This window comes from Orycteropus afer, unplaced genomic scaffold, assembly GCF_000298275.1.
Source record: "Orycteropus afer afer isolate SDZICR_OR568_19922 unplaced genomic scaffold, OryAfe1.0 scaffold00116, whole genome shotgun sequence".
NCBI classification, from domain to species: domain Eukaryota; kingdom Metazoa; phylum Chordata; class Mammalia; order Tubulidentata; family Orycteropodidae; genus Orycteropus; species Orycteropus afer.
Genome location: NW_006921703.1, coordinates 1,125,709 through 1,140,176, shown reverse-complemented (window position 1 = coordinate 1,140,176; position 14,468 = coordinate 1,125,709). Strand labels below are relative to the sequence as shown.

The 14,468-nt window shown below is 40.2% G+C and overlaps 1 protein-coding gene across 1 annotated transcript in view; it reads left to right on the top strand.

The window, feature by feature from the left end:
• RNF175 (ring finger protein 175) overlaps window positions 1-14,468 on the top strand; it is a 67,914-nt gene that overhangs the window by 49,118 nt on the left and 4,328 nt on the right. Inside the window, exons 6-7 of the mRNA XM_007943989.1 lie at window positions 1,054-1,174; window positions 5,723-5,856. Of these exons, the coding sequence (XP_007942180.1) occupies window positions 1,054-1,174; window positions 5,723-5,856 (255 nt within the window). The remainder of the gene's footprint in view (window positions 1-1,053; window positions 1,175-5,722; window positions 5,857-14,468) is intronic.

Genomic DNA, 14,468 nt, shown 5'->3' with positions numbered 1-14,468 from the left:
CTAAGGCACTTGACTGCTAACCAGAAGGCTGGCAGTTCAAACCCACCAGCCACTCCTCAGAAGGAAGGTTGGGCAATCTACTTCTGTAGTGATACCGCCTTGGAAACCCAAGAAGGGGTCACTATGAGTCGGGTCCAACTCATAGGCACATAACAACAACAACATTGATTTTTAAAGAGATCTTTCTTTTTAAATAATTACCCTAGAGGATCTCGATATGTTTGAAATATGACTCAACTTGCAAAAAAAACAAAAAAAAAAAACCTTTTTATTAACATATGGCAACTACAGACCTCAAAATTTGTTAAATCATCTTTTCTAAATCCTCATTTGTTTCAAATGTAAAGCAGGAATAACAATATGTATCTCACACATTTGTAGAAAAGATAAAATATTTTAATGCATTCTGTAACATCTAAACCTCTGTAACAGTGATTTTCAACATTAACTGTACTGTAGAATTGCCAGAGTAGCTCTTTAAAAAATACTGCTGTCCAGACCCCACCCCAGACCAATGAAATTAGTGTTCCTGAGGGTGGGGCACATGCCTCAGTATTTTTAGGTTGGAAACCACTGCTCTATTAAAGTGGTTCTCAACATCAGCTGCCCACTGGAACACCTGGAGTCTGGGGAGCGTCAAAAAAGACTGCTGCACAGGCCACATCCCTAGAGATTCTGATGTAATTGACCTGGGTTGTGGCCTGGAGATGGAGACTTTTACAAGGTCCTCAGGGATTCATATGTGCAGCCAAGGTTGAGAACCACTGGTTAGAGTCTGCTAGTCTAAGCCCTTCGGTCCTAGGACACGTTTGAAGACCATCTCAAGAATTCTTTTGTCCATTTAGTCCTGAATGATGCAATTTGAGGGTAATTTAGAGAATTTTTAATGCTTTATTAAAAAATAAAAAATAGCCTATACAAATAAACACCTACAAGGTTCTGTTAGACACTATGGCAGGAAATGTTTTTGGAGCACTAGCCTTCACATACACACACACACACATACACACCAAATGCCACATTTGGATCTCCTTATACTGTTTTTTTCAATAGGATCAAAGCTAGAGATTCCATGGATTTTGGCATTGTATCCTTGTTCTATGGCCTCTACTACGGAATCATGGGGAGAGACTTTGCTGAGATCTGCTCAGATTACATGGCTTCCACTATAGGGGTAAGTGATGCCTTCATTCTTTGGATTCAAAGCATGTGGAGAAATGGTCTCATCCTACATATTTGTACCCAATTTCAGAAATACAAAGATTAATCTTTGCCTTTATGCTATTTATCTTTTCCTTTAACACCATTTTAATAGCTAAATCGTTCTCCCAGCCCAATTGTGCCATGGATTTTCCTTGGGAGCTCTGGTAACATAGTACATAAGGCACTTGACTGCTAACCAGAAGGCTGGCGGTTCAAACCCACCAGCCACTCCTTGGAAGGAAGATGGGGCAATCTACTTCCATAGTGATACTGCCTCAGAAACCCAAGGAGGGGTCGCTATGAGTCGGGTCCAACTCGATGGCACATAACAACAACAACAATGACACAATTCTATTTGTTAATTAATTAGAGAATACCTTAATTATTTATAGAGTGGTTATGGAATTGGGTGCCTTATTTAATGAAATATGCCAATTATTTGAAAGTTACCATGTCTATTCTACTCCAGTAGCTTTTAAAAATTAATAAAAGATAAACATATCAAAAACTCTTTATGTAACTCTGCCTAATGTATATAAAAGTCATATTTGATGCTGCGTAAAACATTTAAGACTCAACCGGTACTCATCATAATGATCATTTAACTTTCTTAAAATTAAAAGTCAGAATTAACAAACTCTCTAGTTAGATGGATTCCAGATAATAGAAACATCCAACTGTCCCTGACACTGAACATTCTTTCCAAAAAAGGCAAAACCATAGAGATGGTAAACAGATCAGTGGTTGTCAGAAGTTCAAGGAGGTGGGAAGGGTTGAATACGTGAAGCACAGGGATATTTATGTATGATACTGCAATGTTACATACATGACATTATGCATTGTCAAAACCCACAGGAAGTTATAGCACAAAGAATGAACTTTAATATCTGCAAATTTTAAAAGATCATTTACGAGGTCAAGAAGGATATCCCAGGATAGATTGCAAACTGTGACAAGAAAAACCATGCTATACTACTAATACATGAAAAAAAATCTCTCTGAATAGGGTAGGGGGAAAAGGTGACCTAAGTAATTTTGGAAATGAATGGAGATTGTATGACTAAAGGCAAAACTGTACGTAAACACTGTGTTCTTGTTGCTCAAGTTGTTTTCATCCAGAGTACAGTTTAATTTTGATACCACTACATATGTATACTGGAGTTGAACACTTAAGTAAATGGATGGTGGGAGCCATTCTCACTGTTGAAATGAAAGTTTACAGACAAGGATGGGGAGACCCGTGTGGTAATGGATTAGAGTTGGAGACATCAGTTTGAACTCATGTTTACTTTAATGTAAATACAGATGGATACATATAGAAATATTTATAGATATATGCATATGCATGTGTTGGTATATACATAGATATTTCCTTGCCATGTCAGCTGAAAGGGCCTAGAAGCAATGATACACAGTAGCAATGAGTACATCCAGCAGCCAGATCTGGGTTTCTAATACCATTCTCCAATAAAAAGAACCAGGACTCCTTCAGGAAATAGCTGAATCTACTCCTGGGACAGGAAATTGGCAAGATGAGCCTGGAACATCTTATACTGCCAGAAAATAAGGAAGTGTTTGACAAAAAAAAAAGAAAAGAAACAATTATGGAAGAATGCCAAGGAGACACAGAAGTCAACTAAAAGAACTCCCAATGAAGAGATTAACCCTTTTGCACATACTGTGTTGTCAATGAAGGCAAACATTGATATACAGGTAGATAGAGGGTGCACAGGCTGAACTATTAGGTATGTCTATGCAGGAGAGAGTGTGCCTGTGACCATGTACAGGGTTGGCAGACAATGTTTCTACAAGTATATTTATATGTTCTGTAAGAATTCCCAGGTATATAGTAGAGCTGGCAAGGGGCAAGGTTGTAGTCATTTCTTCTCTACAGCCAGATACCCAGAGGGAGTGCGTAGTTGGACCTGTGGGCTCAGGACCATAGTCACAGGGGACATCAAATTCAATTGGCATAACATATTACCCAAAACATTGTTCCACATCCTACTGTGGTGAGTAGTAACTGGGATCTTAAAAGCTTGCAAGCAGTTATCTAGATGCAACAATGGGTCTCTCCTTACCCAGAGCAAAAAAGAATGAAGAAAACCGTAGACACATGGAAACAATTAGTCCAAGTGACTGGTACTGTGCAGTCCTCAGCCTATATGACTATGAGACCAGAAGAAGTAGATGGTGCCTGGCTACCACCGTCAACCACTCAGAGAGGGATCTCTGTAGGAGATCCTAGATACAGTGGGAGAACAATGTGGAACAAAACTCATAATCATTAAAAAAAAAAAGGACCAGGTTTGCTGGTCTGACAGAGCCTGATGGAACCACTGAAACTATGGTGCCCAGTAGCCCTTCAGGTCTGGAATTGAACCCACTCCTGTGCCTTCCAGCCCAACAAAAGACAGGCATATGAGCTGAACATTTATATTCGGTAGATACATTCCTTGGAGAGATCAGCCATGGGAGAATAGAAGGGCTGTGTATGCACAGGGGACAGCTTGGGGGGCAGGAGTGCATGGGAGGGAAGGACACAAAGAAGAGGTAACCACGGGGAGGAAGTGAAAGGGGAGCTGATGCATTGTGGCAAATTGTGGTCAATGTCATGAGACAAGGTGTATGTGAACTGCTGTATGGAAAGTGAATTTGCTCTGTAAACTTTCACCCAAATCACAATAAGAAAAAAAAAAAAAAAAGAACTCCCAGTGGCCAAAGCTGGAACAAGTTGAACAATAAAATAAATAAAGTGGAACTGGGTTATAGCCTAAAGCATAAAATAAATAACTATAGGTCAATGATATAAATGATTGAATACATCAATACATGAAGGAGAATAGATAAATTCCCCATGCAGAAAAATTCCAAATAATTTATATAGATACTGGCCCCTCAAGAAGGTGGAGTATAACTCACCACTTTTTAAATATGGTCTGTGCATCATGACTTCCTATTAATTGTGGAAAGTGGTTAAGAAAAGAAAAACTTTAAAAGTATAGAAACTTGATAGGCACTACGTCAAGCCAAGTGATCAAGGTTAACGTTAACAGTGATAAATCAGGTTGATAGTATGAGCCCATGGTATGATGTGATGAGAAGGACACTTTATCTGTGAGTTCGTCCTCCCCAAAATCCATAACTGCAGTCTGACATTAGAAAAACAACAGAAAAATCCCAACTGAGGGGCATTTGGCAAAATACTCTTCAAAACTTCCAAGGTCATAAAAGATAAGCAAATCTTGAGAAATTGTCACAGCCAGGGGGAACCTAAGTTAACACAACCATTAATATAATATGGTATCCTGGATGGGCTCCTAGAACAGAACAAGGACATTAGGCAAAATTTTAGAAAATCTGAATAAAGTATAATAATAACAATACATCAATATTGGTTCTTAGTAGTGAAGGAGCCCTGGTGGTGCAATGGTTAAAGTACTTGCCTACTAACCAAAAGGTTGGCAGTTTGAACATACCCAGTGGCTCTGTGGGAGGAAAAACCTAGAAATCTGCTCCCATAAAGATTACAGCCTAGGAAACCCTATGGAGAAGTTCTACTTTGTCATATAGGGTCACTATGAGACAGAAGAGACTCAACGGTACACAACAACACCAAAATTGTGACAAATGTACCCTAGTAATGTAAGATTTTAATAACAGGAATGAGCTTGGGCTATTTGGTAACTCTCTGTACTATGTTTGTAATTTTTTCTTTAATCTAAAACTACTCTGTAATAAATATTTTAGGAGCTCTGGTAGCGTAGTGCCTAAGCACTTGACTGCTAACCAGAAGGGTGGTGGTTCAAACCCGCCAGCCACTCCTCAGAAGGAAGATGGGGCAATCTACTTCCGTAGTGATACTGCCTTGGAGACCCAAAGAGGAGTCGTTATGAGTCGGGTCCGACTTGACAGCACATAACAACAACAACAACAATAAATATTTTACTTGTTTTTAAAATTCCCTATAGGGTCTAATGTGCTATGAGTGTTGAGAACCACCCCTCATCCACAGCACTGGGAAGGTGCAGGTATCCCAAGTTAGAATTCTAAATGCATTTTCTTCAGACAGTGATTAATGTGTGCTTCTTAGAATCATATGGGAATTTAAAAAATATGTATGGATACCTGAGCTTACTCCAGATCTGTACATCGGAATTTCAGGAGAATAGAGGCAAAGAACAGATTACGGATAAGCCCAAAGCTTTCTGTGTGATGCTGAAGCACACCCCTGGATAAAAACTATTCCACCAGAAGGATTGCTAATGTGGAGGTTAGATTGGTGGTTACAATTAGCCATGCACTTTTGGTTCATTTGGAGTTCAGTAGGTTTTTGTCTGACCTGGAAACCTTAACCTCACTGTAGCACTGTTCCTGTAGAAAAACGTTTTTCAACTTCTAACCCAACTTACAAACAGTGAAGGAGGCTGCCTAGGCCAGCCTGGCAGTGACTTCCCTGCTTTCACAGAATGGCCTGTGTGCTTCTTCCCAACTCTGCTGTGTTCATTTTCCCCAACAGTTCTACAGCATCAGCGGGATGCCAACGAGGAGCTTGTCACACAATATCTGTGCTGTCTGTGGGCAGAAGATCATTGTGGACCTAGATGAAGAAGGACTCATTGAAAGTACCTACCAGCTTTCCTGTAATCATGTGTATCCTTTTCACAGGAACCACTTGACCTTCATTGAGCCAATGTTGAGAGGCAACTTTCAAATGATCTGTGTTGCCCATGGGGCATGGCAAGACAGGGAAAGACATCTCATCACCCTTTTCCCTTTCCCTCCTCCTTCTAGTTCCATCCCCCCTGCCCTGCTTTCCTCTAGTCCTGAAACCCCAAGCTGTTACCCACCAGCCCACCAGTTGCTTTGAGACATTCTGAGTATCCTTGCTGAAAAATGGACTGCTGATTAAGGTGACCTCCTCCTCCAGTATTTAGCTTTTTAAAGAGAACTCAGCACCACATGGATAGGAAGGCAGAAGTGTCTGAGCAGGGTGCTAGCTGGAAAGGTTAGCTGCGGCCACAAATGGACAGCCAAGAAGGAACACGGAGAAGAGTTTACTTGAAAGTGAGGAAAAAGGTGAAGGCTCCAGTGCAGGGAGGAGCTCGGGCTTATCCAAGTGGAGGCCTGTGTCTGAATTTTACTGGGCCAAGGCATGCAAGTGCCTAGAAGTAACCCTAGGAACTTTCTAGTGTTAATAGTAGTAATGGTGTCATCTAGAAGAGAAAATCAAAGCTTTTTTTTAATCAGCTTTGGTCTTGAAATGAGGATAATGCCAGAGGAATCAGGACACCTTACCTTGTATGAGATGGACCCAAGTACCTGATGACCGTTTGACCTCTCTGCCTATGAGTTTCTCCTAAAATGTCCATCTATTGGCTGGGGTCCTTTAGGTGGTAAGTACTAAGCAAGCTCTAGCCTGGAAACCAGCATCTGTGGGAACTCCATTAACCACTGAGGAAGACCTGTGCTGAAAGATGCTGGGACAAAAGCCCCTGAACAAAGCAGCCAGTACCGCCTAAGCATGTCACCATGGATATCAAACTTGTGATTGGATTGGCCTGCAGTCGGTATTTTAATTCTTTCCTAAATGCAAAAAAAAAAAAAAAAAAAGGCACTATTTGACTTAATTTTGTAGTACAATATCAATTTTATAATAATATCACTATATATCCAGTGAATTCAAATCTCTGGCATTGTGAGTTGGTTAAACCGTCTTGTTTTCTGCCTCTGAAGTCCATTTACCTTGGTCTATAATACCCTAGATATGCAGTGCCTATGATTCTATTCTGTTTAAACTGGACAGTTTCCACGTATTCAATCCTGAGAGTGAAAAACTGGAGCAAATACATCTGAAGTGTAATTGGAGCCCTTACTCCAACATTTAAGCCTTAAAATATTAAGGGAAGAAACACAAAGATATCCCATATGGAATACTATGGTGGTTTTTCAGTGTGATACCTTCCCAAAAAACTATCACTCTTAGCAGAAATTTTCCAAGTCTGGCCCTAATTTTAAATCTGATTTACTTTTCAAATTTTGGAACAGAGCCCCTTCTGCCATTTGCAAGTGGAAATATTTTCTCTCTCCACCTTTAAAAGCCCTTGGGGATTGTTGGACATGTGTGCATATGTAATTTAAAATGTAGTCACCTTTAAATTTGCTTTGCAGGGAGTATTATTAATGGCCCATTTGAGCATGAGTCATCTGAGTGAGGAGGGGCAAGCTTGAGTCATATTAACAAGGAGGGTTCTTTGAGTGTTGCTATGCAGCAATTCTGCCAGTGTGGAGGCTTTTCAGCATTGAGATTTTGAAGATGAAAGGAGTTATTAAAGAGGAGGTGAATATTTCAGTGTTGGTTCTATGGTTCTGAATGCTATAACTATCTAGAAGACGAGGACTGTACTCCACCCATTTTAAATGAAGGCTGTGTGGATTTTGGTGAAAATTTTTCTTATATCACTTTATGTTAATCCGAGCATTTTGCAAAAGTGACCCAATTCCAAGAACATAAAACAGTGGAAACTCTCAGTTGCACACAGATCTAATATTGAGGAGCTATATATATGACCTTGACCTGGCTAAACCACCAGGGTACTTGGCTTGTTAGCAAGAGACCTTCTAAAGCATTGCTGTTAACAAGTGTGTATAGCAGGCCAGTCAGAAGAGCATGTGATCTTGGTCCAGAAAGCTACACTGGGATCATGAATCATAGAAACGAATCTATAAGACAGATCTCATATGCTGATCATTTTGCCCAAATCTACAATATTTGGAGAACCTGGTAAAAGATATAGGTCCTTGGGTGATGCAAACAGTTTGCTCTTGGCAACTAACCTGAAGGTTGGTGGTTCAGACCCACCCAGCAGCACTGTGGAGAAAAGTCCTGTTGATCTGCTTCCATAAACGTTACAACCAAGAAAAACCATGGAGCAGTTCTACTCTGTCATACACTGGGTCACCATAAGTTATAATTAACTGGACAGCAACAAGTTTAGGGTTCTTTTGAGGGGAGAGAGGGGGAGTGGTAAAAGATAATCCCCTGTACTAGTACCTATTTCTGAAAAATAGTCAGTTTTCATTCAAATGTTCATTCAATAAATAGTTATTGTTGTTGTTGCTGTTAGGTGCCATCGAGTTGTCTCTGAAGGCTAGCGACCCCATGCACAGCAGAATGAAACACCGCCTGGTCCTGAGCCAGCTCCATGATTCTTGCTATACTTGAGCCCATCACTGCTGCCACTGTGTCAATCTATCTCATTGGCAGCCTTCCCCTTTTTTGTTGACCTTCCATTTTACCAAGCAAGACATCCTTCTCCAAGGAATGGTCCCTTCTCACCACATGACCAAAGTATGTGAGACAAAGTCTACTCATTCTTGCCTCCAAGGAGCATTCTGGCTGCACTTCCTCCAGGACAGACCTGTTAGTTCTTTCAGCAGTCCACGGTACTTCTTGCATTCTTTGCCAACACCACAGCTCAAAAGCATCAATTCTTCTTCGGTCTTCCTTATTCATTGTCCAGCTCTCACAGATATATGAGGCAATTGAAAATACCATGGCTTGTGTTAGGCACACCTTAGTCCTCAAGGAGACATCTTTGCTCTTCAGCACTTGAAAGAGGTCCTTTGCAGCCAATTTGCCCAGTGCTATATGTCATCTGATGTCCTGACTGCTACTTCCATTAGCGTCGATTGTAGAACCAAGTAATGTGGAGTCTTTGACAATTTCAATCTTTTCCATGTTTATTGTAATGTTGCTTATAGGACCAGTTGTGAGGATTTTTATTTTCTTTATATTGAGATGTAATCCATACTGCAGACTGTATTCTTCAATTTTCATCAGTATGTACTTCAAGTCATCCTCACTTTCAGCAAGCAAAGTTGTTTTGTCAGCGTATTGCAGGTTGTTAATGATTCTTCCTCCAATCTTGATGCCACGTTCTTCATATACTCCAGCTTCTTGGATTATTTGTTCAGCATACATACTGAATAAGTATGGTGAAAGGATACAACCCTGACACATTCCCTTCTTGATTTTAAACCATGCAGTATTCCATTTTTCTGTCTGAACAACAGCCTCCTGGTCTATGTACAGGTTCCTCATGAGTACAATTAAGTGTTCTGGAATTCCTATTCTTCTCAATGTTATCCACAATTTGTTATGATCCACGTAATCAAATGCTTTTACACAGTCAATAAAACACAAGTAAACATCTTTCTGGTATTCTTTGCTTTCAGCTAACATCCATCTGATATTAGCAATGATATCCCTTGTTCCACGTCCTCTTCTGAATCCAGCTTGCATCTCTGGAAGTTCTCTGTCAATATACTGCTGCAACTGTTTTTGAATTATCTTCAGTAAGATTTTACTTGCATGAGATATTAATGATATTGTTCGATAATTTCCACATCCTATGGGATCACCTTTCTCTGGAATGGGTAAAAATATGCATCTCTTCCAATCAGTTGGCTAGGTAGCTGTCTTCCAAATCTCTTGGTATAACTGAGTGAGTGCCTCTAGCAGGGTGCCCATTTGTTGAAACATCTCAATGGGTATTCCATCAGTTCCTGGACCCTTGTTCTTTGCCAATTCTTTCAGTGCAGCTTCAACTTCTTCCCTCAATACCATTGGTTCTTGAACATACGCCACCTCCTGAAATGGTTGAATATCAACCAGTTCTTTTTGGTACCATGACTCTGTGTATTCCTTCCATCTTCTTTTGATGTTTCCTGCATCATTCAATATTTTGCCCATAGAATCTTTTAATATTGCAACTTGAGGCTTAAATTTTTTCCATAGTTCTTTCAGCTTGAGAAATGCCAAACGTGTTCTTCCCTTTTGTTTTTCTAACTCCAGATCTTTGCACATTTCATTATAGTAATTCATATTGTCTGCTCAAGTTGCTCTTTGAAATATTTTCAGCTCTTTTATCTTGTCATTTCTTCCATTTGCTTTAGCTACTCGCCACTCATGGGCAAGTTTCAGAGTCTCTTCTGACTTCCTTTTTGGTCTTTTCTTTCTTTCTCATATTTTTAATGACCTCTTGCTTTCCTCATGGATGATGCTTTTGATGTCATCCCCTGATTCTTCTGGTTTTCGGTCATTGGTGTTCAATGCATCAAATCTATTCTTTAGATGCTGTCTAAATTCAGGAGGGATATATTCAAGATCATATTTTGGCCCTTGTGGACTTGTTTTAATTGCCTTCAACTTCAAGTTGAACTTGCATGTGAGCAGTTGGTGGTCTGTGCCACAATCAGCTCCTGGACTTGTTTTGGCTGAAGATATAGAACTTTTCCAACACCTCTTGCCACAGATGTAGTCAATCTGACTCCTGTATACTCCCATCTGGTAAAGTCCATGTGTATAGCCACCATTTGTATTGTTGAAAAAAAGGTATTTGAAATGAATAAGCCATTGGTCTTGCAAAATTATATCATGTGATCTCCAGTGTTATTTCTATCACCAAGGCCAAATTTTCCAACTGCCAGTGATTCTTCTTTGTTTCAACTTTTGCATTCGAATCACCAGTGATAAGCAACACATCTTGATAGCATGTTCGGTCAATTTCAGACTGTAGAAGTTGATAAAAATCTTCAATTTCCTCACCTTTGTCTTTGGTGGTTGGTGTGTAAATTTAAATAATAGTAGTATTAACAAGTCTTCCTTATAGGCATATGGATATTATCCTATCACTGACAGCATTGTACTTCAGGACAGATCTTGAAACATCCCTTGTGAGGATGAATGCCACACCATTCCTTTTCAATATGTCATTCCCAGCATAGTAGATCATATGGTTTTCTGATTCAAAATGCCCAAAACCCATCTATCTCACCTCACTAATGCCTAGGATATCGTTCTTTATGCATTACATTTCATTTTTGACAACTTCCAATTTTCCTAGATTCATACTTTGTACACTCCATGTTCCGATTATTAATGGATGTTTGCAGCTCTTTCTCCTCAATTTGAGTCATGCCATGTCAGCACATGGAGGTCTTGAAAGACTTACTTTATCCATATCGTTAAGGTTCGTTCTACTCTGATGAGACAGTTCTTTCCCACTCCTATTCTGAGTGCCTTCCAACCCAAAGGGCTCATCTTCCTGCACTGTGTCAGACAATGTTTCCGAGCTATTCATAAAGTTGCCCAGTAATGTATAAGACAGTGTTTCTCTGCTATTCATAAGGTTTTCCCTGGCCAATTTTTGAGAAGTGGATGGTCTCCTCCTTCTTCCTAGTCTGTCTTAGTCTGTAAGCTGCATTGAAACCTGTGCACCATGTTCAACTCTGCCGGCACCTGAAACACCGGTGGCACAACCTCAAGCCTCACAGCAATGTACAAGCCCCACAGGATGACAAACTGACAAACAAGTTTGTCTCCCTTAGCTGTTGGAAACCTCTGCACCCTCCCCTTACTTAATTCCTACCTGGAACCTGCCAATTTGTGGTCCCTGGCTGCCCCCTCCCTTCCCTGGCTCTAGGGGGCCTGGGGCCTAGCCTTGCCTTCTTTCCCTTTATCTGGATATCCTGCTGGTCCACAGGTCCCTTGCCTCTCCTGCTCCCTCCCTTTCCTGGCTCTAGGGGGCTTGGAGCCTAGCCTTGCCTCCCACCCCTTTTTACCTGGAGCGGCAGGATAGCCAGGTAAAAAGGGGCAGGAGGCAAGGCTAGGCCCCAAGCCCCCTAGAGCCAGGAAAGGGAGGGAGCAGGAGAGGCTGGGGACCTCTGGAGCAGCAGATAAAATAGTTATTAGTCATTAGTTATGCTTATGATGCTGGGGACACAGAGATTAATAAAACCTAGTGTCTGCCCACAAATAATGTATGATCCAGAAAGGGATATGAAAGTACACAGAAAGCCATGATATGGTATAAGATATGTTCTAATAATAGTATGTCCCTGTGTGGGAAAACATGGGGCCCCCTCTCAACTTTGGGGAAGAAATTCAGGTTTTCTGGATGAGGTGATGTATCTAAACCAAACTCACCGCAATCAAGTCAATTCCGACTCAAAGCGATGCCCTTTGGGTTTCCAAGGCAGTAATCTTCACAGAAGTAGATTGTGCAGTCTCTCTTCCAGATATATATAAATCAAATTCTAAATGCCTACAGTGTGGGAAATCAAGCTTTACAGTTTATGTTCTATTAACTAGGAGCCCTGGTGGCACAATGGTGAAGTGCTTGGCTGCTAACCAAATTTCGGTGGTTCAACCTACCAGCTGCTCTATGGAAGAACAATGTAGCAATCTGCCCCTGTAAAGATTGAAACCCCATATGACAGTTCTACTCTGTCCTATAGGGTCTCTATGACTCAAATGGACTTGACAGGAATGGATTTAATGAGTTCTATAATTGGGGCCTTATCAGTAATAAATGGTTGAGGAAAAAGTAAAACTTATGAAGTTAATAGAAATATTAGTAAGCTATATGACCAAAAAACAAAACAAACCTGCTGCTCTCGAGTCAATGCCGACTCATAGTGACACTAAACAACAGAGTATAACTGTGTCTTAGGGTTTCTAAAGCAGTAAGTGTGTGTGTGTGTGTGTGTGTGTGTGTTTAATACACTTTATTGAAATACAATTTATGTGCAGTGAAATACACAAAACTAAAGTGACATGGGTCAACACGTTTTTTTTTTTTTTTTTTTTGCAGTGTTCCCTCCCCTCCTCCATATGTTGTTGTTGTTGTTGTTATGTGCTGTTGAGTGAGACCCAACTCATAGCGACCTCTCCTTGGGTTTCTGTTCAAATGACAGCCTCCTGGTCTATGTACAGGTTCCTCATAAATACAATTAAGTGTTCTGGAATTCTCATTCTTCTCAGTGTTATCCACAATTTGTTATGATCCATACAATTGAATGCCTTTGCATAGTCAATAAAACACATCTTTCTGGTATTCTTTGCTTTGAGTCAAGATCCATCTGGCATTAGCTATCTATCCCTTGCTCCACATCCCCTTCTGAATCCAGCTTACATTTCTGGAAGTTCTCTGTCAATATACTGCTGCAACCATTTTTTAATTGTCTTCAGTAAGATTTTACTTGTGTGTGATATCAATGATATTATTCAATAATTTCTACATTCTGTGGGATCACCTTTCTTTGGAATGAGTACAAATATGGATCTCTTCCAGTCAGTTGGCCAAGTAGCTGTCTTCCAAATGTCTTAGCATAGCTGAGTGAGTGCCTCCAGTGGGGCATCCATTTGTTGAAACGTCTCAATGGGTCAATTCCTGGAGCCTTGTTTCCACCAATTCTTTCAGTGCAGCTTCAACTTATTCCTTCAGTACCATTGGTTATTGATCATATTTCACCTCCTGAAATGGATGATCATCTACCAGTTGTTTTTGGTATAGGGACTGTGTATTCCATTCATCTTCTTTTGATGTTTCCTGAATCAGTCAACATATTGCCCATGGAATCTTCCAGTATTGCAATTTGAGGCTTAATTTTTTTTCTTCAGTTCTTTCATCTTGAGAAATGCCAAGCGTGTTCTTCCTTTTTGGTTTTCTGACTCCAGGTCTTTGCACATTTCATTATAATAATTGACTTTGTCTTCTTGAGCTGCTCTCTGAAATCTTCTGTTCAGCTCTTTTATCCTGTCAATTCTTCCATCTGCTTTAGCTACTCTCTGTTCAGGGCAAGTTTCAGAGTCTCTTCTGACATCCATTTTGGTCTTTTCTTCCTTTTCTGTCATTTTAATGACCTTTTGCTTTCCTCATGGATGATGTTCTTGATGTCATCCCACAATTCTTCTGGTTTTCAGTCATTGGTGTTCAATGAATCAAATCTATTCTTTGATTAATCCATGAGGGATATAATCAAAGTCATATTTTGGTTCTTATGGGCTTCTTTTAATTGTCTTCAACTTCAACTTGAACTTACATATGAGCAGTTGATAGTCTGTTCCACAGTCAGCTCCTGGCCTTGTTTTGGCTGAAGATATTGAACTTCTCCATTGCCTGCTGCCACAGATGTAGTCAATCTAATTCCTGTGTACGCCATCTGGTGAAGTCCATGTATATAGCTGCCATTTGTGTTGTTGAAAAAAGGTATTTGCAATGAATAATTTGTTGGTCTTGCTGTGATCTCTAGCATCATTTCTATGACCAAAGCCATATTTTCCAAGTACTGGTGATTCTTCTTTGTTTCCAACTTTTGCATTCCAATCACCAATGATAATTAACACATCTTGATTACATGTTTGGTCAATTTCAGACTGCAGAAGTTGGTATAAATCTTCAGTTTCCTCATCTTTGGCT